Source organism: Podarcis melisellensis, assembly GCF_964234715.1.
Source record: "Podarcis melisellensis genome assembly, chromosome: 5".
In the NCBI taxonomy this organism is placed as follows: Eukaryota; Metazoa; Chordata; class Lepidosauria; order Squamata; family Lacertidae; genus Podarcis; species Podarcis melisellensis.
Genome location: NC_138537.1, coordinates 30,734,368 through 30,760,415, shown reverse-complemented (window position 1 = coordinate 30,760,415; position 26,048 = coordinate 30,734,368). Strand labels below are relative to the sequence as shown.

The window sequence follows — 26,048 nt, the reverse complement described above, 5'->3', positions numbered from 1 at the left end:
TTCAAGAAAACAGTAAACCAGGCCAGATAATAATATTTAATGCTATTCAGGTCATATGCGATGCCTTGGGCTTCAATGTTCTCCCTCATCAATCTCACACTTCAGCTGTCTCCCTCATAGCCTGGTTCAGGAAAACCCCAGTTCTGTGTTAGTTTGAAAGCAGGTAAACTATGGGTTTAGCAAACAAGAAAGTGAAGAATTAAATCAATGAATGCAAGGAAAAGAGAAGGTGCATAAGTTCAAAGCATGGTCCCAATGGCAAAACTGTGGCTTATATGTTTAAAATGGGCCATTAAAAGAAACTCGTCTAACACAGCAACAGAAAGTTCCAACAGAAAGTTCCACTAATTTCTAGAAAGAAACTGAGAAGCAGTTATCACTCATAAATTCAATGAATATTTTTGCTCAGGCACACACACCTTGATGTGGACTAATCCATTGTGATAGATTTTTAAAAGCTAACTACACTGAAAAAACAGAATCTGGCTGCTTTATTTAACTTCTTCCCATTCATACCATTCTAGGGCTTACACATGCTGTGTTATAAATTAAAAGTAAGGTTTTAACTAAGGGGACCAATTCAAATCAGCTATATCTTGGTTTTCAGAAATTAGATGGACTGTTGGTCTGATTTGATATAAGTTGGCTTCCTAGGTCTCTATAGTGAAAATATCTCTTAAGAAGTTGCGTTAATATTTTTAATACTGCCCAGGGATAGAAAACAACTGAAAACACCAGTCAAGAGAATGTTCTGTTTCCTACTGTACCTTGTGGAATAGAAGTGGGCTGGTAGGAAGATTCTGATAGCTGGTACGTTGGCAGAGTTGGCATGGCACTGGGTGGGAATCCACCTGGGATCAAGTGATTGAAAGCCATCAGTTGATTGGCACCAGCTTGCTTCCTCCATCTAGCTCGACGATTACTAAACCACACCTACAAATGATTGGAAGGGAAAAGAGGAATTAAGATGGTGCTACAATCAATTTTACGTCCATTCAGCATTCGCCAAACCACTTGGCACAATAAACTAGGCACAGTGGTACATTCCCTCCTTAACTGGATTACTGTAATACACAGTCGCTACATTGAGCTGCCATGGATGGGCCTAAGAAAGACCCAACAGGTGCAAAATGCAGCAACTCGTGGGAAAGTTGATGGCCACAAATATTGCATCTATTTTAGAACAGCTGCACAGGCTACCAAAACATTTCTGGCTAAAATTCAAAGTGCTGGTCATTATAACCTAGCCCACAGGGGCTTGAGCTGAGGATGTCTAAATGACAACTTCCTCCCATAACCAAAGATGGAGAAGCTCCTCTTTGCATCCTGTTGTGGGCTAATGTTAAACCTAACATGCCAGGATGCATTCGAAGGCCTTATCTGTGGGAGCACCCCTTTTTAGCAACCACTGCAACCTTTTCATCAGCCTTCATTTCTTTGTTGATGGGTGGCTTTATCTTCCATGTTGTCTCTTTTTCTGGGCTTATCCCCACTTCCCCTTGTTCTAATGCTTTCCCCTGGGAAAAACCACTCTTTAGCGCTCAATTGGAGCAAACAGCAATTCAAGTATTCCCCAGATTTCCATTCCCTAAAGAGTGGGCTTTTCCATGGAAAGGAGCAGGACAAGGGGAAAACCACTCAGATCCATGCCTTCTAGGCATGACACAAGCAGAAATGTGGCTAAGCTCTCTTATTTGAAATTGTTCTGACTCTTTTGTTGTGTTTATTTCATTGGATTGTTTGGAATAGAATTAGTCACCATGAGTGCTGTCTTATAGGAAAATGTGCACTATCAGATATTTTAATTAATTAAGGACTCCTCTAAATAACCCATTTATTGGCCATTCATCCTGATTTGCTTGCATAAAGACTATGTTTGGTCTTTACTGACCATTTGTTCTGATACATTTGCAGGGGTATAATAAGCATTCATCCTTATTTGCTTGCCGAGCATGTACATGTCTTTCTGTTAACCATTTGTTCAACCCACACTTTTCAGCACATTCCTCCATCAGTTTCTTCATGGAAATCATCCCCCTCCAGCTGCTATTTGCCCCAGGTGTGCTGCTTGCAGTGAACAGCTACCTGTCTACCCACCTTGTTTTCATGGGGCTTGAATTCATAGCCATATAATTCTTGAGAGCAAACTATCCACGCATAGACCACATCAAGACTTCTGCCTGAAACCCTGCAGAGTCAGGGTAGACAATACTGAGCTAGATGGAACAAGGGCCTGACTCTGTTTAAGTAGGGTTGCCCAAAAGTTGTAAATACAAATAAACACATTGTTCTTAAACAACTAGCAGTGTCGTCCAATTTTATTTTACTTGTTAATATAGTCCCAGAAGAGATAAAGAGAGATACTGTACAGATCGAGAGAGAGATTCAAATAAGCAAATTGCTTCTTCAGTGTGCTGGTAGCTTCTGAGACCCAGGTTGCCAGGGATGAGTCATCAATTAGCATAAAGAGTGAATCAAAGACTCCACCCTTTTGTTTGCAGCTTTAGCTGCAGAAGCACCTTTTTGCATTTGCTATAGCCATATCCTGCAAATGCAAACCTTCACTAAATTTCATACACTATGCACACAAACATAGCATTTTATGCATAGTGAACTTATAACTTTTTATAACCTCTGTTTAAAAAAATACCGCTTTTTATTTGCACAAAAGCAGGCCAGAGAATTTAAAGGCCTCTTGCAAGGAAGCAGAGAGGGGGCGTGGTGAAGTATCTGCTTTGCATGCTAAAGATCCCAGGTTCAATCTCTGGCCTCTCCAGGCAAGTCTGGGAGAGATGCCTGCTTGAAATCATGGAGAGCGGCTGACAGTCCGACCATATTGGGCTAGAGATGGGTCAGCGGTCTGACTTAGCCTAAGGCAGCTTGCTATCTTCCTAAATGAATGTTATCAGCTAACCAAGCAGAGAGAGAAATGGAGAGGTTTACAAGGGGTGGCTTTGGCTACAGGACAAAGCAGCAGCAGAAAGGTGTCCAAGAGACACAATCTCCGCCTTATCCTCTCAGCCATCCCTAGGCTAGGTCTGCATACATATGCCAGCCCTTTAGGCTGCAACCCTACACCTATTTACCTGGGATTAAGCCACGCTCAACTCAATGGAATTTCTGAATGGACTTGTATAGGATTGCAATGTTAGTTTTTGCCAATATATTGCTATATTAAGGGTAAAGGGACCCCTGACCATTAGGTCCAGTTGCGGGCAACTCTGGGGTTGCGGCGCTCATATTGCTTTATTGGCCGAGGGAGCCAGTGTACAGCTTCCAGGTCATGTGGCCAGCTTGACTAAGCCGCTTCTGGCGAACCAGAGCAGCGCACGGAAAGGCCGTTTACTTTCCCGCCGGAGCGGTACCTATTTATCTACTTGTACTTCAACATGCTTTCGAACTGCTAGGTTGGCAGGAACAGGGACTGAGCAATGGGAGCTCACCCCATCGCAGGGATTTGAACCGCCAACCTTCTGGTCGGCAAGTCCTAGGCTCTGTGGTTTAACCCACAGCACCACCCGCATCCCTATTGGTATATTAGCTATGTATATATTTGCCAACACACACACACCTAAAAATGATATACACATCATACAGAACAAAATGAGATGGGTGTCACTGTAGCTGTGTCATAATGGAGGTAGCAAAAGATAGACAGATACAGAGAGAACAACACAATGTATCATTTATTTCATTCATATCCCACCTTTTCTCCAGGCTAAAGAAAGTGTCCCCAATTTCCCTGCTCCCATTGTCATCCTCGCAGCAACCCTGTGGTGTTAATTTAGTGGAGAGACGGCCACTGGCCCAAGGTCACACAGTGAGCTTCATGGATTGGTGGGGATCTGAACCCTGGTCTCCCAGGTCTTAGTCCAACACTCTAACCACTACAGCCCTATGTATTTTCCATCATCTCCTTTGCGGTGTTATTGCAGTAGCAGACCTTCCTGGTTTTCTTCTTGTCCCTTAACTGAGGTTCTGCCTCTCCTTCCCTTTTAATTCATATCCTTCCATCTTCAAACTCTCCACCCCATACCAGTCCTCTCTCTCCTGCTTTCCCCCCTTTCCTTTCCTTCATGGCCACTGAAACTAACCAAAAAACACATAAATATTTCTGATGTACAGCAGTGCAGCAAAGGGAATACATTATCTGGCTTAAATTAGACGTGTCTTTATCAATGTGCCATTCTTTTGATTTGATACGTATTTGGCATTCATCCTTGTAAAGCCCAGACTCTGTTTAGAAGAAACTATCCTCTATTGTCTTTCTGAATTCCCTTTTCAAACATTTTGCCTATTTGAATAAGAGATCTCGTTGCCTTAAAAGCACATTGGAAACTCTCTGTTTAGGATAAGGCAGTTGAACTGTCAAGGCCAATTTCGCTACGGCAAGCCTTGAGGAAGAACTGCAGCTTTGAAAGGATACCCAGCCAGCGTCAAGGAAATAGGATGTTGCCTTGTTCAGTTACAAACTACTTAAGGGAAAAATGATAACAAAAAAGGCAAGACGTAAATATTAGGAATCAGAGATGGGAAAGGTCTACAAGGTCATCCAGTCGAATCCTTGCCAGATCTGAACATACTTGACTGATTTGTCCAATTTAATTTGAAGTGCCTCAAGTGATAGTCTGTACTTTCTCCCACAAGAGACTATACTGCGGCCTGATATGATTAATTGTTAAGAAAATATATCTGTGTAATAAGACTTCACTTTATCATGTATCTTTAGGCTACAAAGAAATATTTCCCCACAAAGGCTCATAGATCTCTGATACAAAATTATTTTTCAGTGGGGAAGCTTTGACTGCATCTACATTGGCTAGCACCTGAACTAAGCTCTTCTGAAAAGTCCTTCAAAACCCCGTCTCCGGCTATTCTGCAGCAATTACCAAGAAAAGAAATTGCATTAAAAATTCTCAAAGGGAAAAGAAAATTTAGGTGGAATTCTCATGGGTGGGATGCAGCATTTTTCTTGCACTTGCCTTACTTTCAATGTAATTAAGGGATTTTGTGACTGTCCTTTCATTTTACAAATCATCTCCCTAGTCGTCTGCATTCTGCAGCCTGCCCAGGTGCCTACACTTCCTTAAAAAAAGAACCCATAACATCCTTGGCTGGGCTTTGCTGTAAGCCCAGGAGAATGGGGAGGCTGCTTCCTATACACCTGGTAGATATTTATTGTTCTCTCTCTCTTTTTAAGTGAAGTCTTAAATAAATGGACTTTATTCTCTGAGGTAACATTCCTTCAACTGTTAGGGGAAACGACCCAATATGGCTTCTATTTAGCCCTTAAAATAAAATTTATCTCTACCTCTGTTAATATAAAGGACTGACTAAGTGCTATTTATCCCTGTTTTCCACATAGCAAGACATTATGTGTTTTATTAAGGATAAAGACAGGACTGAGCAACAGTGGGTCACTTTATTTCCAGAGATGGGGATTCTGCCATTATCTTTCTCAACATGAGGTGGTAGTGAAACTTGATACCAGAGGAGCTTCTTAAAACAGCCCAATCTGAATATCTGCTGACCCTCCTGATGTTCCTGAACAACAACTCCCATTGTCCCTGAGAATTGGCCATGTTGGATGGGGCTGATGGGGGATGGAGTCCAACAACATCTGGAGGGCCACAGATTCTCCATCCCTGATATACGCTCATCTATTATGATGGTATAAAACCATTTGGGTGTTTCTTTTGATAAATTCCTTGCAGTCCTCCTCCAGTTCCATCTGCTAGTAGGCATGGGACATGTCAAACTTGCTGACGTAGTGACCTCCTCTAAGTACTTCAGACTGGTTTTCTGTATACAGAATGTGGTAACTGGAGGCTTGATGTAGTGAAGCTTCATAATTCCATTAATGTGGATGGTCCCATCTGAAGTAGCTATTGGTACTATGGATGTTGCCCTGTCCGAAAACTCTACTGAGACAATTATCTTTCTTTTCCCAAATGTCGAATTTCACCACAGTCTTCTCTATGGCAGCCTATGTAACAGGTCTAGCTTTAAAATATTTTGGCTTGTTCTTTGCTAGAATATCCTTTCTTTAAGTGTCCTTTATGGTACATGATCCTCCTTGAAACTCTCTGCATTAGAGCACATCAATTGCATGACTAAGGTCCCAGGCTCAGTTCTTGGAATCCAAGTAGGGCTGATTCCAGAATATTGAGATCTGTGGATATTAAGATCTGCTTTCCCTGATTTGCTATCTTATTTTTACCATTGAATAGTGTCCCAATCTTTCAGCATGTTGCTATTATCATTTGGGGACTCAAAAACCCATTGTATAAGGTGTAACTTCATGTATCAAGTTCCTTTTCCTTCTTTCTTACAGCTTGATTAAGACTGGACATGAACTGAAATGAACTGCTAAGAAGAGATGAAGGGTGGAGCTCTACTTTATCCCATAATAATATATACACAGTGGAGTGGCACTCAGCCTAACCATAGATGTCGAGAAGCAGTGATTGCTGGAATGACAAAGCTCAGAACAATCTCCCTGGAGCCCTCTGTGTCAGTTATGTAAAATATGTCTTAACTTTAACAAGTATTCACAACTTGGGCCACTTAAACTCCTGTTCATCTTTAATTCCCAGAAGGTTCCCTCCCACCCCCGGTATTTTAATCATTGATTGACTGAGGTTTCCACACACACACCCTCCATGTTGTTCTAAGCAAAAAGTCCATATGTTCAACATAGTAGGGAATTTGCTGGGCTGTAGATCACAGAAGTGAGTATGAGACAAGATGTGTCTCAAGGGAACCCAAGGAAGCCATAAGGAATGTAAAAAGTCACAGGGTTAAAGCCACATTAAGACAGCTGTTATGTTAATGAGACTTCTGTTTTCTTGTAACTGTGGGTCACTGCTTTAGAAAAATATGAACATTCATTGCTGCCTTTAAAGCTCACAGGTCCCAAAATTGCATCTGAAGGAATTAAAGAGTCTACTTCTGATTAACTGAGTTTTTATAAAATATTCAAATAGTGATTCAGCACCCATATTCAGTTCAATTCCTTGGGGGGGGGGGATCACCCATTTTTGTATCATTTGTTTTTCAACCAATCTCTTTTCCAATAATGGAATCTATTTAAAAACAGTAGCTCATACCTACTTTAGATTATCCTCCACAACCCATTATTATAATACTACAGCCTTTTCCTAGTCTCAAGTAGGAGAACAGTGAAAAGATGAGAAATGAACAAAACTAAATATTTTCTCTAGATTATCAAATTTACTCAGCAGCAAAACTGTGAGGAAAATTGGGAGTCAGGCTTTGAAAAATCTCAACCATCTTTAGGTTTGACTTTTCAAACCTTATTATTTACAATTTCGCCACAGTTTTGATACGCAGAGTATGTTTTTGATTTCTTTTTTCATTTTTTAAGATTATTATCATTACAGAACATTCAGCTCTTACAAATTTCAAAATAATGAAATTTTCTCTTTTACTTGTACTGTATGGGCAAAATGATTGTTAACTGGTCAGAAACTTCTCTTTCCAATACTTTTGCAGGGTGACTTCAGGTCTACCTTTTCAAATGAATTCTACATGATCTGTAGTTGGAGGGCAGCACTCTTGGAGTTTTTTCCTCAAAATCACCATCTGCTTTTTTCCCCAAATGTACACAACCTTGTTTTTCTTAAGCCTGTTTTACATTATATCTGGGACCCTGGACACAAAGGGGATGGAATTATTCATTCAATGTTGCTTTGTAATATAAATTGTATGGGTGTAGACTCTCTCCGTGTGACTGGAAATCATGGCAAAGAAAACAATTGAACATCAAGTTGTGAACCCCATGAAATGACCTGCAATTTTCAAAATAACCTGAAGACCAAGGGGCTGAGTCAGTCACTCATCACATCCTACCTAGCCTTTCCATTAGTGGTAGTTTCCTGCCACTGGCCAGCCTCCAGCTGAGAATTATGCTTTCAGGAGGATTATGCTTGCTTAATAGTGGACATAAGTGACCAGTGGAACAAACCCTCAAATTAAAAGTGGCAGAATTCCTGCCACTTTCACTACTACCTTTGAAATAGCCTGAAAATTCACCATTCATATTTCATTCATTCATTTAAAATATATTTTATCCTGTTCTTCATCCAGTTAAAAAAAAAGACTTGCAGGATGGCTTGTAGTGATAAGATAATCCCTGCCCTACCCTACAGGTCTAAAAGACACAACACAAAAGGAAATGGGATTGGGAGGAAGGAGAATGAGAAGGAAAAGGAAAAGGAAGCTCAGGAACTATTTGTTAGTTACAAACAAATAAACTTAGTTTCTTCAGCAAGAAAATTGATTTGTATTATAAAACAGCAAGAGTGTTTCTGTCTATACACCAAAGTGGCTGGAAATCTTAAAACTCTTTCAGTAAGGATATTCACCTGAACCCGAGCTTCAGTGAGTTTAGCTCGTTGCGCAAGTTCCTCTCGGGTGTATATATCAGGGTAGTGGGTCCTCTCGAAAGCTCTTTCCAGCTCCTCTAATTGTTCTGCAGTGAAGGTTGTTCTACTGCGGCGTTGCTTTCTCTTTAATGGCAGATCTGGTTCAGAATCTATGTCAGAACCTTCATCGGACTGTGGTGCTGAAGCTGGGAAGAAATGAAGAATGGAGCAATTAATCTATGGCTAGAGAATGTGGGTAGGTGGGTGAGGGAAGAATCAAGAATTAAAGTAAGAGGAGGGGACACTGAATAAAAATGCTTTCTTGGAATAAGACAGGATCGTCCTGTGAACTAAACAGTCTTGGAGAGAATGCTACAGCATATTTAATTCTAATGAATGAATAATTATCAGTATTTCCTTCTGTTAATCTAGTCACTTTTTGCCTTTTGGAATATCTGTAGGCAGATACCAATTTGCTTGCCTGCGTTATTTCTTCAAATATATTCAGCACTGGTTTCCCAATGACTGTGCATGTGTGAAATCAAAAGCCATGCAGCGTCATGTTACTGTAACTGGTCAAGTAAAATCACAAGGCCTTGATCTTAAAACAGGTAAAGAACAATGTTTGTTAATTTAAATGTTCAAACTGCTCTTCCAATTAATTAAAAGGCTGGCAGGTTTCTATGGTTTTGCCGTGACTGGTAGAGACCACACTTAGCAAATACTGATGGAGGACAAATTCATCAATTTCCATTTCTTTCCATTTTTCTAATACATCACATTTTCACAACAGTTTGCATTAATAGAAAAAGTCCTCATGGAAATCTTTCAGCGTTGAATGTGCACATTTCTCCTAATATGAACATTTTGCATGCAATTTTGCCTAATACACACATTTTCTAGCATTTTCCCTAATAAAATGTATTTTATCTTCACTGGCATGTACATTTTGGGGGGCATACTTTCCTCAAATACATATATAGACATCGTTTGGTTGGAGAACTGCATCACAAAATTCGGAGAAGAGATTCTTTCTAGCTGCATTCTGTTCTGTTGATTATTTCAGGAAATGTGAATTAGGGAGGCTTGCATCATAATGCAAACCAAACTGAATTTCTCTACCATCCATATTATTATTATTCATAATTTTATGCATTACCCACCCTCCATCTTAAGGTCCCAAGACACAACAATTTACAATACAGCATTAAAAACAATTTAAAACAAATGACAGCTACAACAGGTGTCAAAAGCCAAAGTATGGACCCAGTACACCTTCAACATTCACTGAAAACTGTATAATGAAGGTGCCAGATGCACTCCCCTGTGGGAAGGGAATTCCACAATTTAGGGACTGCTGAAGACAAAGCCCTCTCCCAGAAGAAAGGCCATGGAACTGCCAAGAAGATCTGTAGGCAATGAAGTGGTCTTTGGTGCCTAAGGGCTACCTATTAGAGGAGTAAAGAGGTTCTGGTGGCTTATTAGTAACCAGTGAGTCAGAGATGCCCCAGCTGCCCCAACAAATGTCACTTCTGACCTCTTCCTCCAATACAAGAAACATGTAGAAAGTTGGAAACATGATTTAACATGGGACGCGGGTGGCGCCTAGGGCTTGCCGATCGCATGGTCGGCGGTTCAAATCCCCACGGCAGGGTGAGCTCCTGTCTTTCGGTCCCAGCTCCTGCCCGCCTAGCAGTTCGAAAGCACCCTTAGGTGCAAGTAGATAAATAGGTACCGCTTTATAGCGGGAAGCTAAACGGCGTTTCGGTGTGCTGCGTGGGTGCTGGCTCGCCAGAGCAGCTTCGTCACGCTGGCCACGTGACCCGGAAGTGTCTCCAGACAGCGCTGGCCCCCGGCCTCTTAAGTGAGATGGGCGCACAACCCTAGAGTCAGACACGACTGGCCCGCAAGGGAAGGGGTACCTTTACCTTTACCTTTTACCTTAATAAGCAGTATTTACATATGGTACCTCTATATTCCACCCATGGGGAATATTGCTTCAGAATATTGCTTCAAATCAGAAACACCACCTGGGGGAAGGAATTAAAAAGGTATGGTGGCCCTGATCTCTCTCTCTCTCACACACACACACACACACAGAGAGAGAGAGAGAGAGAGAGAGAGAGAGAGAGAGAGAGAGAGAGAGAGAGATTGCATATAATATTATATTTGGCTCAATTTTTCTGATCTAGCGAATACACCAATGTAATCCTGTACAAGTGTAAGTCAATGAGGCTTATTTCCAGGGAAATGGATACAGGATTGCAGTCCCCTCCTTCTTCTTCTTCCTCTTCTTCTTCTTTCTTCTTTACTAAACCTCAACACAGGAAGAAAGACCAGCGGAGGAGGAGGTTGGGGGCAGAGGTGAGGGGTGGGCATGTAGCAGCAGGAAGAGAAGGGCAGCAGGCCAGCATTGGGCAGGGTGTCATTTTCTATTTTGCCTCTAGCATCAAAACACCTTGGACCGGTTCTGCCAGCAACTCTCATAGCCGAGAGGAGGTTTGAACCCAGATCTCAGTCCAGTAAACTATCCATTTCACTACAGGGGTACATTCTAATTATTTGCTGTGCTGTGACAGAGGAGAAAGTTCATTACATTGTTGCTTTAGTTTATATTGCTATTTTATCCTTTTTTGTATGAATGGCGTTTTAGGAGTTTTCGTAATAAATAAATAAATAAATAATGGTTGCAGGGGAGGAAGCTGGGTTCAAGAGTAACCATCAATCTCCAAATAAATACAAAAATACAGAGAGAGCACCCCTCCCAGAGAAGTTAATAACTGCTTCCAACTTGTTACAGAAGAGCTAAATAAATGGAAACAGTACGGATTCCCAATTGTGTGTTTTGGGAGAAAAGCATCTGGTCTATGAAACCCAGTCAAAACACAAGACGGGTAAAAGTCTCAACATTGAGCAAATGTAGGTTGTTCTTGGAGGCCTTAGCGCCTTTCCAGATGCTGTTTTTTTGTTAGCACAAGAATGTCACAGTTGTTACCATGGATTCAGGCATCTTCCCCCATAGTAGTAGTACTGTGGTGGAGGGAGGGATTGTGTTTTCTTGTAATTCAACCTGCTCTATACACAGAGAGAGAGAAGCAAAAGCTATCACTAACTGTGTGTGTTATTTCATCATGCTAGCATCATGGGTAATGCCCCATGGCATCACTAGGGAAAAGAAATACACTTATTTCCTCCCCTCCCTCCAAAATATCAATTACTCATCAAATATGACATCTCTCCATCAGATATATATTGGTGGGAAAGACCTTGAGTAAGATATCAACTGCGTCCTCTGGGCTAGAGAATGATCATCTGAAAACTGCCTTGGTACAAAATAATAGAGACTATATGACACTTTCTTTGAATGGATGTTGCCTTGGATACTACGTGGAGTAGGACAGAACTGAACTTCTGCATTCGTAACATTTCCCCTAATTTCACTTATACAAAATATCTGTGGGAACAGTCCAGCCACGGCCAAGCCTTTAGTCCCAAAAATCTCAGTGGAAGATATTTAAACACATGCTTAAATCTGTCCCATTGAGTCCTATCGGTCTTAAAAGTACTTACCTTTGGCTGGAATCTGAACCCTACACTTTTCAAAATGTTCACTGACACATACTCCTCCCCCAGAGATCTTTGAACCCAAACTATCCCAAAGTAGATGAAAAAGGGAGGAGTGTAAATCAGTCTCCAAAAAGATCAAGTACAGAACAACAGTCAGACTCCACAGGATTACAAATTCCTTCTTAAAGAATGGGAGGAGAAAACCCATAAGCACCAAACACCAGTGGAATAGCCATGGAGTTTAATTAAAGAAGGAATTGCAGAATTATAGAGTGGTTCTTTGTCCCTTGAACCCTCACGACCTATTTGGTGGCCCCGGGAAATACTTCATCCAAGTTAACACTCTTATACACAAAATCTTTGCGCAATTTCATAGGGATTTGGTCACATGGAATTCTGTAATTATCAGTTCCCCAAGGAACATCATAAACAGACATGCCTAGGCGAAACACTGAACAACAATAAATACACACAAACACCCATTCTGTTCATTGTTTGTCCTCTCAGTGGGATATTTCATTTGAATAATTATAGGAGCAAAACATGACAACCATTTAAAAACCATATATTTATTACAAACGCAATACAGTGCACTTTGCAATTATCTGAATACAGAGACTTTCCGCGCAAGAGCACATGGCTTCAGTAGCAATGGGATGCTCGCCTCTTATTCTTTAATACCATAATGTTGAGTTATATTTTAAAGCCCTTTCATCTAGCTGTGCACTGCTAGAAAACAGGGGGTGATTCAAATGTAGCATCAAATTTCAATTTAATTACACCTCTGGAGTCAGACAGAGCTGGGTTTTCTATCAATTGCTGGGGGGGGTCATACACAACTGGATGAGGCAATGCAATATTTGGCCTGCCCCACCCCACTCCCCCGACTAACTACAGGATGCTCTAAAGGTTGCACTATTTTTCATTCAACACAGAAGATGCAGTGGCATGTTTTAAGATTGGACCTAATCCCTACCCATTTTCCACTATGTTTGTGACTTAAGCTGCATACCATATTGGACACCATACATTTAAAACATATTTAAAAGACATTCCCCCTCCTCACAAGAAAACAAAGAACCCTGGGAATGATGGGTTGAGATAGGTGCAGGGAATTTTAGCTCCGTGAGGGGCAAACGTCAGTTCTTTGAGGGGAATGTGTTGAGGGGGGGGGGTGTCCTTTAAATGTATGGCATGTAAGCAACCCTAGTGACACGGACTGGATTGTAACTAAAGCTGCAACTTATCCAACAAAATGCAGCCTGCCTGGATCACACAAATTTGCTGGAGAGTACTGAATTTTAAAATGATGATAACATTGTGAGTTAGTCATGCAATGCAGCCACAGCAATACATTTCTAGGTCGCAAGGCAACTTACATTTGGAGAGTAATATTTGAGAGTAATGTTGTGGAGTGGGGTGTTCAAGAATGTATCACCAGGCCACATTGAGGCAACTGGATCATTTGAGCTCCTTCCAATGATCCCCTGCACCCCTTCTTCGCGTACCATAAGCCAAATACACCTATTTTCCCTCATCAGACATTGGAGGGTGTATAGCAGGCCTGCTGTCTGCCCTCTGATCTGAAGTATCCTTTCTGTGGCAAAATCTACGTGACTGACCTCTACCGTGTTTACTCGGGTGCAAGGCAGCAGGAGGAGGAGGAGTGCAAGGAAGGCCGATACCCCTCCTTGAGCTCATAGTAAATGACAAATGACACTTTCCCTTTTGTGAACTTTGGGATTTTTGTTGACTTATTTGGCGGCTTTTGTTGAGTCCTTAGAAATGGCCTGTGGCCGAGGCCTATTCTGCCAATTTCCACGCTCCATCTGTGGTATCCATCAACAGGGCCTTTTACCCGCATTCAGGGCTCTGACACCTGCCTAGCAGGATGCAGGAGACAACAAAGAAAACTGAAGTGGATGAGAAGGGGGGAGATTGTGTGGATTTTTATTTTTTTAAGATGAGGTTGAAATAGATGCTCTGTAGGGGTTAATCCCATGTCTCTTCAGTCCAGAGACTTCAGCACCTGGAAGCTCCCTTTCAATTATTTTTTTTATCTCCTCTAGGGAAGGCAGGGGAGTTTTAAAATGTTAAATACATGACCTTAACGTTAAAATAAAATAAAAACTCTGAGGGCAGGGGGGGAATCTGTTTAGCCATTTCAGGAGCTTCCCAGTAAATCACAATTGTACACACGGCACACGGTGAAATGTTGTTCTTAGATCCTTGTTTGCTTTAACCAAAAGGCTTCAGCAGCTGCTATTTTAACTGGGGGGGGGGGAGGTTAAGGGAGTCCTTTATTGTCAGCGGAGGATGTGGGAAAACGTCTCAAGGAAAATAGAGTGCCTCTCTCCTTCACTTCGATTTGTTTTCCCCAAGCATTTCCATTTAAGGAAACATTCCCATCGGAATCTTAAACATAATTAAGAATTTAGACCCAGCTACTCCCCACAGCTTCCTTCCAGCACAGGCAGAGTTTCTTCTACTTTTCTATTCTCTCTCTCTCTCTCTCTCTCTCTCTCTCTCTCTCTCTCTCTCTCTCTCTCCATCTCCCCCTCCTCCCACCAGTAATACTGTGCCGTTCCTCTCCTCCCTCCTTTTGAATACTCAGCTTCACAGCAGGGGGTCATTAGAAAGAAAATAAACCCCTGCCAGGTCTGGGCTAATCAAAATGGTACAAATAAATTCTGACACTTAGCAACTCCCCAAGTGCTCACAACCCTGGGAGGAGTGTACAGATTACTTATGAATATGCTAGGCAGCAGGAGACAAGTTCAGAAGGTCTAATGTCAGCATAGAGTAAAGTGCCCCACATGCATTATTGCAGATTTGTTTAAGATAAGGACCTACGAACTCGAGAGTGTAATATCCAGCACACAGTTTAATGTAAGGGTATATAGCTTGGGCCTTTTGTCCCACCCAATACCTGTATAATATTCATTTAACTGACATGAAATGTTGGGATTAATCACTGAAATCTTTCATGCATTTGGCTTCTAAAAATTGACAATCCTGTTTTTTGATTTTTTTTAATTCTCTGCTGCTAAAGACTTAGTATCATCATCATCATCTAATTGTATTGGCATTATGTGTTTATTTTCACCACCCTGGGCAGTTTTTATCGAAAAGGCAATCTACAGTAAAACAAGGGTGGACAGAGGATCCACAGAAGATCACAGGTGGCTCCTGGCCAATTTCAATTGGACCACATGCCAACAGTGAGTTGTTCAAATTCTGCCACAGAATGCAGGACTGGGACTTTGCGGAGGTCCAGTAAGACAGGTCTGAGACTTTCTAGCAAGCTGCAGACACTGGTTAGGTTTGTCTTAGCTATCAAGAGCTATCAAAATGCTTTATATATTTAAGCAAGAATATTCGCAAACCACAAAGAGTCTAGTAAAATATATGAGCAACAGAACTTCTCCCTCCTCTCCTCTTCTCTTCAGCCTCTATGCACCTTCTGTTCCAGGTTCTATTCATACCTACCTACATATAACACGCACTAAAGTCAGCCCATAGATGTAAAGCATTTATTTATAATCTCTTCAGTGATTTTGTGTAGCAAAAAGGGGGGGTACATAAATATAGTAAAATACTTATTAGAGGATCTACTTCATAACAGCTTACATAAGCAGCTTTCAGGGTCTTTAGAGAGTTTTGATTTCTAGGTGCACTTCCATGTGCACTTATGTTGTGAATGCCCTGAGATCTGCAGATGAAGGGTGATATACTAAACAGACAGACAGACAAATGTGCCAGTTTCTTGTGAACCTTCATGCCCAAAATCTTTGCGCAGCATCCACATACTGTAAAGTCATCCTCATCAAAATACTGTCACATTTTATTTTCCCATTTAAACTGAATTTACCATTTCTGGTAAGGAAAAAAAAAACCATGTGGAAACAATAAATCTGTATTAAATGTGAGGGGTAAATATGAGGTTGACACTTTGATGAGAACAATGCCACATGGACCAGATTCAGCTGAGGCCCAAGCCAACCCAAGTCAGCTATTTGGAGGGATTGGGGCATCGAACAAGTTGGGACCCAATTTGGATCAGGACACTAGCTTGGGGAGGGGAGGGTTGTAAGGAGGCCTTTAACAATTTGCTCCTTGTTGTGGTCCTGATTCAAATCAGGGGATGCCAGCAATTTGTAATAAATTTAGTGGTAGTAGTATTAATGTAGGGAAAACCCATCCATCTTCAGCATTCAACACCTTAACAGAGGAAATTCCTATCATGCTTATACCACCCTAAGATTGTAAGTCATGTACACAGCCAGCTACAACACACTACTTATTTCCTCCTTAAACTAGAGAAGCTTAGGATCTTAAGAATCTCCCAAAAGGAATCATCTGGCAGCCTTGAAGGCTGAATCACATGACATCCCATGCGGTGCTTTTTTTCTAGAAAAATAGGTGCTGGTACTCACCATGAAATTGTTATAGTAAGTGCCACACCTTTTAACAACAAAAAAGAGGTGCTGGTACTGTGTACCCTTGAATACCCCCTGAAAAAAGCACTGATCCCACCCCACATGAAGGCAGGTTGCAACCAATATCCAACTCTGTTCCTGACAAAGCAGTTCTGCTACTATCATTACACAACTACTACTTGAATTCATGAACTATACCTGCAGATCCATAGTATTGCAAAGGGTATACATGGCAATAGTCCAATCATTTAACTCTAGACTCAGATCAATGTTTCCTGGCTAGCTATTTTCAGACACCACTTGTACACCTTATGAAAGGGATGGGGAATCTTGGCCAACCTTATGTTGTTGAACTAGTGGAAAATGTTAGGTCTTCATTTCTTTCCATCTCTGCATAAACCTGAGTCTTTCCTATTCTACCACTAATACTAATTTTCTAGATACCACTGTTTATAGAAAGAAGCAACAGCGCACCTTCAGACCTCCTTATATAGGAAACTGATACACACATCACCAGTGCTAGCAGTTAGCATTCTGACTACATCAAAAAATCTATTGTTTTCAGCCCAGTCTTACTTTGCAGCTGCTTTTGATTAAATTTGCTTGATCATGAGCAGTTTGAAACAGACTCTCTTAAATCTTAAGTATCTTCCCAGTGTTGGTGATTACTCAGTGAATACCCAGAACAGAATACTTGCAACATAAACCACACCAGCAACATCTCTGATAAAACTTCTGGTTATTACCTACAATACATAATTCAGGATACTTCAATATATCATAAGGAAACTGCAACCTATATTTGAGAATGAGCCATACCTCCAAGAAGCCATAGAAGGCAGTCTACTGCTTGTGTATAGGCAGTCACCTAAACTGAACTATTACTTACCAGTGGCAAGTACAGCTCCCTGAAATCACAACAAAGCGAAACATTTTGCTGCAGACCTAAATGTCAATGGTGTCCTCTTATCAAAATAAGTAACACCATGTGTAGATGAAATAGTACCATCTGTCATATCCATGGCACTTATACCTGCATAATCCAGGTGTGTTGGCTGGAATTAAAACCTCTGGTATAGATGTGATCCTGTATCTAATATTGCTTGTATTTTTGTTCCATATTAAATACAAATGATTCTTTATCCAACTCAACAATAACAGGTCTGGATTCACACCCATGGTGCTTCGGAGATAGAGTTTCAATGTTTCAAAAGAACTCCAGCCAGCTCGTCTCCAAACTCCCAGTAGTCGAGTTTTTCAGTCCTGTTTTGACAATTCTTATTTCTCTTTCTGCTAAAGCATTACAAGCTGAATGGAAATGTTAATAGAATGTTAATATGGTAATATTCTATAATTAATGGTTTATAAAATATGTCCCATTTACTGTGATCAAGACTATGAGCATGGTAAAGGTCTATTGTTTTTCACAGCTCACTGCTGTGATGCACTTCCAGCCATTCCAGGGGGGCCAACTTGAATAAAATATGGGGGGGCAGGTAAGCCCTGCCCTGCATAATCAATCACATGATGTGATGCATGCTCACTATTTGAATGGCAATGCCAATCAACTTGCCAGGGGCTGCCCCCTCAAATATTTTATTGGGGGGGCGAAGACCTCTTGGCCCTTAGGAGTTGGATCTTATGTTTTTGAAGATTCATCTACTTCTGTCCCACCGTTGTCCTGTACAGTGCTGTGGATGAAGATGTCCCAGTAGTAGAGACTGTAGATGTTCTTGACATTGGAGACAGTTCTAATCTGCACTTTCCAAGACTGCTTTATTCACCAAACATAGCTGCAAGCCAAAACCTACACCAGTTCAGTTTCTAGATGTGATCATGCAGTTCTATCAGAATATGCTTTCATATTTGGGGGGCATAACTTCAGGCTCTGCTTCAGGTAGAACTATGAGGGGAAATATGCTGAAGGCAGAATGAGGATCTGAATGGTAGAACAAGACTTCTTAAACTACTGGTCCTACCAAGGGATGGGTGCCATTTGCACTCCACTCTGTCAACAAATGACTTGGGCCAACACTGAAAGGACCCATTTTCTATGCTTCCCATGCTTAGTCCTTACTTCCTGGCCCAAAGTAAGTCCTTTTCCTTGATACTGTTTCGACTTCTCTGTAGTGTGAGTTACATCACTTGGGAAAGAATAAGATCTATCTCATATTCATAATCTGGAAAGCCTTCATTGGATATGATATGATCAAGATTTTCAACTTCCCCGGGACCCATCAACAGATGATGATGACTCAGATGGATGGAGTCTAAGTGCACCCTTGTTTTTTGTATTGTGGTGTGTCCAATGTCAAAACACAATATTGCTGCTGTATCGCTGCCATAACTGGGCACAGCTTCATTGTCATTGAAAGATTGAGGCATTTAAATTTAGAAGATCTTTGAGGGATTTCTTAATCTCAAACATCAGGACCTCTATTTCCTCTTGAAAAACTACTGCCACTGAAGTGTCCCTAAAAAGCAGGGGGGCTGCATATAAACATGACTAGGGCTGTTATTTCGAAGTACACTTAGGAAACAAGGTTCACATAAATTAATGGAGGATGTTCCTTTTAAGTAGATTTAGAAGGGCACAGGAAGCTGCAGTGAGGATGAGAGGAAGGGGAAGCCCTGTTACATGAACAGATGCCCACTTTCAGTGTGTACATTTTGCAGTTAATATGTCTCTCTATACTGTATTTGTACTGGTCCGTCATCATGCGGCAATGGACTATGCATGCTCCAGGGTGAGGGAAGCCTGGAAGGAAGTGAGAACAAGTGGGGTGGCAGGGTAAGCAAGTGAGCCGAGTTTACGGTGGGTGGGCTTAAAGCAGGTGAGTGAGCTGGGCTTGCAGCATAAGAGAGAAGCAGAGGCAGAGTGGGTGAGCAACAGCATGTGCAAGTGAGTGTGTAGGGCTTCTGGCATGAGGTTGAAATGGGCACATGGATGTGGGGCAGTGGGTGGGTTGGTGCTTCAGTGGCATGGGCAAAACAGGCAGGGCTGGAGTTGGCAAATGAGCTAGTTTTGCAGCAGTTGAGCAAAAGGAGTGTTGTGGGGGCACAGGCTGGGGCAGAGCGGATAAGTGAGCGGCTTGAGTGGACAGGGGCATGGATGAATGTATAAGGGGGAGATGCTTAAGGGCTCAATGTGTAAGGGGGAGTGGCTTAAGGGAGGGGAGCTTGGTGTGGCAGGGGCTTTGATGAGGAGTCCTTGGAGGAGGGGAGGTTTAGTGGAAAAGGGATTTGGGGAGAGGGGGTCGATGAAGCATCATTGCCCAGTTAACATAAATTGATGAAAAATTGACCTACACTGCTCTTTTAAACTGTCCCACTGTAACAGCCTTTAACAGTCTGGGGCTGAAGGGCACTGAGGGTGGAGGGGACTGCATCTTGTTATTTTTAGAAAGTACCCTATTTTTTATATCAGTTTAAATATTTAACTAAAAAATGGCCATTTCCCTCAATTTCATAAGCACACCACAGAAAGAACAGGAAATCATTTTGCTTTTATATAGCATCTTAAAACTCAGACCATATTTCAGAATAAAATAGTGGTAATGTGCAAATAATTTGCTCCAGAAGCTGCCTAATCAAAGTAGCCAGAATTACGTCTAATAGATATCAGTGACACTACATTTGATTCACTCGAAACACTTTAACTTAATGAATGGGGATTTGGCTGGAAACAATGTGAACCCTTTGTAAATATAAGCATCAATTTGCTAGTTGGTTCTTACAAAAATCACTACTGCTGTCTCAGGCATAAGTATCTCTCTCTGAACAACCTGAAATGAAGCTCCCTTTTTCTCCTTCAAAAAGGGCTAACTTGCAACATTCTAAATGTTTTAATATGCCACTGACAATGTTTTCTTGAAGAGAAGGAAGCTCAAGAGGTATGGAAATGTGTTGCTTTTAATTAAATACCATGATTAATAATTATTCACTTATCAGTACCTTCAAGAATAAGTCTGGTTATTGAAAGCTCTAAGCTTTGACCTAAAACAGAATACAGTTAAATGGGAAGAGTAATAGGTGACTTAGTTGCAAATGTTATTTCTGGAGAAGAGGACTTTAACCAATAAACATCATATGCTGCAATGTACAGGGAAACGGTGTCTGGGGCAAGAGTGATTTTTTTATTATTATTATTTACAATTGCCAAGAGACTGGCTATTATTCCCCATATGTGCCACAAACGCTGCCCTTATCATCGGCCGGCCATCGTGACCATTGGGAGCTGTTAATGAACTGGGTAATTGAGCTGCTGACATGTGTTACCAAAACAAAACAATAGGAAGAAGAGACAAATGAACATTTTATTTGCCAATCAGAGTGGGCTCTGCTTTTCAGAGGTCTGCGGCTAAGTAAGTGACTGAATACATCAAGCAGTACATTGAAAGCAAGCAGATGCGCACACAATAATGGTTAACTGACAGCTTACGGCCCATCTGCGCGTTAACATTTTGTTAAAGAAATTACTTGACTTGCTAAAGAGGCCAATCATACAGCTGCCCAAAGCACAGCAGTGGAAGAGATAAATCATTAGCCAAACCATTTCATGCTTAAAATGACTGTGCATATTAACAGTTATGCGGGGACATTTGGTCAGGAGGTTTAAGGCAGCTACAACGTCGCTTGTGGATTAGAAATTAGAACAGCAGCACAACGCAAAACAGTTTAACTTAGCTGACAACGAGACCAACTCACATTATTGTCTTTGGATCGCCACGCAAAGCATGTCAATTTTTTTATATTTATTTTTGAATTGTTATGAGTTTGCACTGAACCACATTAATGGCTTGCCGAAATGCTAGTTTTTGCTTTACTTATGGTGTTAGTTACATGATTATTATTAATTGGATTTTTTATATTGGTAGAAATGTTGCTTGCTAAATTGTAATGCTTTGTAACTGTCGAAAGCTGCCCTGAACAAAATGTTGTTGTTGTTGGAAATGCTGCATCAAATAAAATCAGTTCAAGTACTGAAATCACATGCAAAGGTAAAAAATAAAAACTAAACAGTTTCACCTAATATTCTGGGTCAACAATCAGCTTGTGTGCACTTTATTCACATGGCAGAGATCATCAAAAGAAATACATTTTGTTTTAGATAAAAGAGCTCTGAAAGAAGACCTGCTCAGCGACGGAACAGAATTCTGAACAAGAAGAAAATGGTAACTGCAAGATTCTAATAATTTCTCACCCTCTCAGCAATCCACAGGCTGTTTCTGTATGAATGCTTTGCTACACATTTTATACAGTGATGATCAAATGACAATAATGAACAGATCTATTTATTTATTATTCTTAATGACCCAATGTGTTTCTGTTATTCAAAAAATACTCAAGTTGGCTTATATAATATATTTTTAAAAAAAAACCAATAACATCTTGACAATTAAAATAATGATAAGTTAAAGGAGATAACAATAAAAATAATAATTCTTTCTCCGACAGAAATACCCATTTTTTGCAAAGCATTTCCCCCTTATATAATTCATTATTCTGTGCTATTTTCAGAATTTCTTTGCACACTTTACCCTAGTATATGCATGTATATGCATTTTTGTGCACATTGATTGGCTGGCAAACTGCATTGCAAAATTCAGAGGAGTGTGGGTTTATGGCTCTGTTTCTGGTTGCATGTTGTTTTGGGAAATGTGACTTGGATTCGTTCAGCTACAAACACAAACTGAAATGATTCCTCCCCCCCCCCCCAATCTCTAGTTCTTAGCTATGGCAAAGGACCAGTGGCGTAGCGTGGGTTGTCAGCGCCCGGGGCAAGGCAAGTAATTTGCGCCCCCTAACCCGTGGATTTGCGCCCCCTAACCCTAACCCCCAGATGTTGCGCCCGGTGCGGCTGGCCCCCCTGCACCCCCCACGCTACGCCACTGATTTAAATATACCTTTGTTAAGAAACCGGAGGCCTTCCTCTTGGGCATTGTCGGCCAGAAAGTGTTAAAAAAGGACAGAAGTTTCTTTATGTATGCGACAACAGCAGCAAGAATACTTATTGCAAAGTATTGGAAGACACAAGACTTGCCCACACTGGAAGAGTGGCAGACGCAATTGATGGACTATATGGAATTGGCTGAAATGACTGGCAGAATCCGAGACTTGGGAGAAGAAACAATGGAAGAGGACTGGAAGAAGTTTAAGGACTATTTACAAAAACATTATAAGTTGTATGAATGTTAAGTATTTGCACGATTTAGAAAATATCAGTTCCAGCAAATAGACTTTGTAAAATAGAAAATTAAGTTATAAGTAAGAAAAGGTCGAAATTTAAGGCAACACTACGTTTAATTTTAAGGTATGAGCAATTGATAAAAATTGTTTTAAATTTAGAAGTATAATATTTGGAAAGTACAAAATAAGGTATGAAACAAGGTAATAATTTGCTGACATTCTTATTATAAATAATGCAGGGTAAGGAGATGTGAGGAAGTCCAATCAGTTATATAAGAAAAGTTGTACTGAATGGTTGGTTATATTTTTCTCTTTTTTCTTTTTTATTTCTTTCTTTCTATATGGCTCTTTGGTATTTTGGTTCTGGCTTTTTGGTGTAGGGATCTTGTATTATGTATTTGAAAATTTAATAAAATATTTATAAAAAAATAAATGAATATTTTTATGGGTGTGGACAATGAGGAGCGTTTCTTATGCTTAATATCTGCAACACATTGAGTGCTCGTCCAGAAAAGTTGAGACTCACCCTCCAGTGCTATGCTCATGAGGCGCTTTCCTTCTCGTTGCTTAGGACTTCGTAGCAGCGGGGGAACCGCCAAAAAAGCCCCTTCGGGCGCACGGGAGGAGCGAGCCGCCCGCTTTCCCGCCCTCGCCGGCCTCCTGGGGCGCACGCAGCGCTCGCGCCCTCTGCAGCCCGCCCAAACGCGCACCAATGCCGGGCGACGCGCCCCCTCCGGGAAGCGCGACGTAGGCACCGCTCCTGCACCCGACGGCCTTTTCTGCAGGGCTTCTAGCTGCAAGCGAGTGTGCGCGCAGAAGGCGGCGCCTGGGCTGGGGAGCGCGCAGCCTCGTCCTTTCCTTCGCAGCCAGCACTGTGAGAGAGAGAGTGAGCCACCAGGACCAGGTAGGGGCAGAGAGCTCCGAGTGCGCCCCCAAAAATGTTGCGCCCGGTGCGGCTGGCACCCCTTGCACCCCCCACGCTACGCCACTGCAAAGGACAAGCCCAATCTGCAAGCTGGTTTTTTTGCTATCAGAACAGCAGCTCCATATGCTACATGGCAAACAAAACTGCCATTGGTACACTGATGTTAACTCTGATGTTTCTTATAGCCAAGAAAGAAATCATGAATGATTCATACTTCTTGGAAGTCCTGTGAACACACTAGAAAACACTACTGCTAATAAAGATTTGAAACGGGGATTTAAAGAGGTGCAAATATTATTCATACTTTATGAGTTTGTTGCAGGAAACTCCCATTCACCTGCCATGTAATGTGTACTGCTCTGTGTGCCTCGAAGCACATGGGAAATGGAGAAATGGACCTAATGAATGAAACAATTTTTAAAATCCAAAGCAGGATACATTTCTGCTCGTACTGATGTATCAATAGTAGCAGCAGTACTGATAGTTCTGTCTAGAACTCTTGTATCCACGTGAACTCTTAGGTAACAATTGTAAATATAAAAGTACAGCATGTGGCTCAATAAGAGAACATGGGTTATTTCCACAGCATCTCTAGGAAAGTAGACCATCTCAACATCAGTATCAATTGATGAGAAAATGGTTTGTAATGTTGGGTGGCAGGGAGCAAACAAGTAGATTTCATACACTGAGAAACATGGTCTACCTGCACATGAACCTATGGTCTACCTTATGTTGCTGGTCTCCAACTCCTATCAGCCCCTATCAGCCAACATTGCCAATGATCAGGGATGTTGGGAGTTGGAGTCCAGCAACATCTGGAGTGCCCAAGGCCTTTGCCATAGAGGAGGGGAAAGATATGCAAATGTATAGAACATAGGTATAGTTGAGATGACAGAAGAAGCAGTGTCACATTGGATAGAGACGTAATGGTGCTGTGGTTGCCAGGACAGGAACGGGGTTGGGTGAGGTAGCACCAAGGTTAGGGGAGTTCTAGATGTGAAGTGGCCCTGCAGGTGCCTCTGCTTTTACCTCTACCTTGCTATACTCTATCCTAGTTATCACGCCACTGCTGCCCTGCCCTTCCCTCTCCCCTTTATGCAGTGCTGCCAGCCAGAAGAGGAACATAGTTGGGATGGATCACTTTTGTCCTCTCCCACAGTCCGGATAAAATACATGATTGATGTCATCCTGCCTAGATGGGATTTCAGATGTTGTTGCAGCTGACTGAGAATTCCAAAATGTCAAAACAAACTTTATTTAAAAAGCACTTGCTATTTGACCCAATTAAACACAATTGCATGTTTTTCCACAAAAACAGAGAAGGTCGCCAAAGAAATCATCCCACTGAGAGAGACCAGAGGTTCTCAGATGTCTTCAATGCTTAGTTTCCTTAACCGTAATGGAGACAAGAGGTTTCATCAGCAATACTCATCTTCAGACTAGGACCAATGGGAAGCAAAGGTGGAAAGCTATCCATGGTGCATTTTCAGCATTGTTGTGGGAAGAACTCAAGGGAAGCAAAAGGACCTCAACAGGAAAGCATGTCATGCCCCATCACCAGAAAGAGCATCATCAATTCACACAAGTGGAGAGGCACTCCTGACATAAACATAAGATCAGCACCATGTCTTCTGGTTGAGTAAATATACACATAAGAATTGTCTTAGAAGAAGAGGGAGTGTTTGCTCCTCCCCAACAACTGCTTTCACTGCCTTAGGGACAGCTACCTTTTATTTTACATTACTTGGCACAGGGCAATTATCTATACTGTATATCATATCAATTAAGCTGCATTTACTAAGTGACAGAAAAAGGCCTAGTTTTGTATTCCTTTCCCTACTGTACTAGGAATCCCCTAAGTGTTTTAATTAAATACTTCCTGAGCAAGGTTCTGGAGTGGGTGGTTGCAGACCAGATCCAGGCGCTCTTGGAGGAAACTGATGTTCTAGATTGCCTCTTTCCTTCTACTCAACTTTTATTTCTAAATGTACATAGGCTAAAGGTAAAGGTAAAGGGACCCCTGACCATTAGGTCCAGTCGTGACCGACTCTGGGGTTGCGGCGCTCATCTTGCTTTATTGGCCAAGGGAGCCGGCATACAGCTTCCGGGTCATGTGGCCAGCATGACTAAGCCGCTTCTGATGAACCAGAGCAGCGCACGGAAACGCCGTTTACCTTCCCGCCGGAGTGGTACCTATTTATCTACTTGCACTCTGACGTGCTTTCAAACTGCTAGGTTGGCAGGAGCAGGGACCGAGCAACGGGAGCTCACCCCATCGTGGGGATTCAATCCGCTGACCTTCTGATCGGCAAGACCTAGGCTCTGTGGTTTAACCCACAGCACCACCCGCGTCCCTTGTACGTGGGCTACACAGCCATAATAAAGCATCAAACAAGTCCCATACAAAATGCTTACAGCACAGAGTTTGAACTGCCTCTTACCACTGCTTAGCCTGGCATGTGAATTCAGTACCAGACTCAGCTCTGCAATGTTTGGTGGAATAATATTTTTTATATTATTATTTTTTTAAAAAAAATGTGT

The 26,048-nt window shown here is 41.6% G+C and overlaps 1 protein-coding gene across 3 annotated transcripts in view; it reads right to left on the bottom strand.

The window, feature by feature from the left end:
* PAX3 (paired box 3) overlaps positions 1-26,048 on the bottom strand; it is a 106,710-nt gene that overhangs the window by 21,087 nt on the left and 59,575 nt on the right. For all 3 annotated transcript variants that reach the window (XM_081910494.1, XM_081910492.1, XM_081910493.1), the window contains 2 exons: positions 8,388-8,593; positions 768-933 (listed from right to left, as the gene is read on the bottom strand). In XM_081910494.1, the coding sequence (XP_081766620.1) occupies positions 768-933; positions 8,388-8,593 (372 nt within the window). The remainder of the gene's footprint in view (positions 1-767; positions 934-8,387; positions 8,594-26,048) is intronic.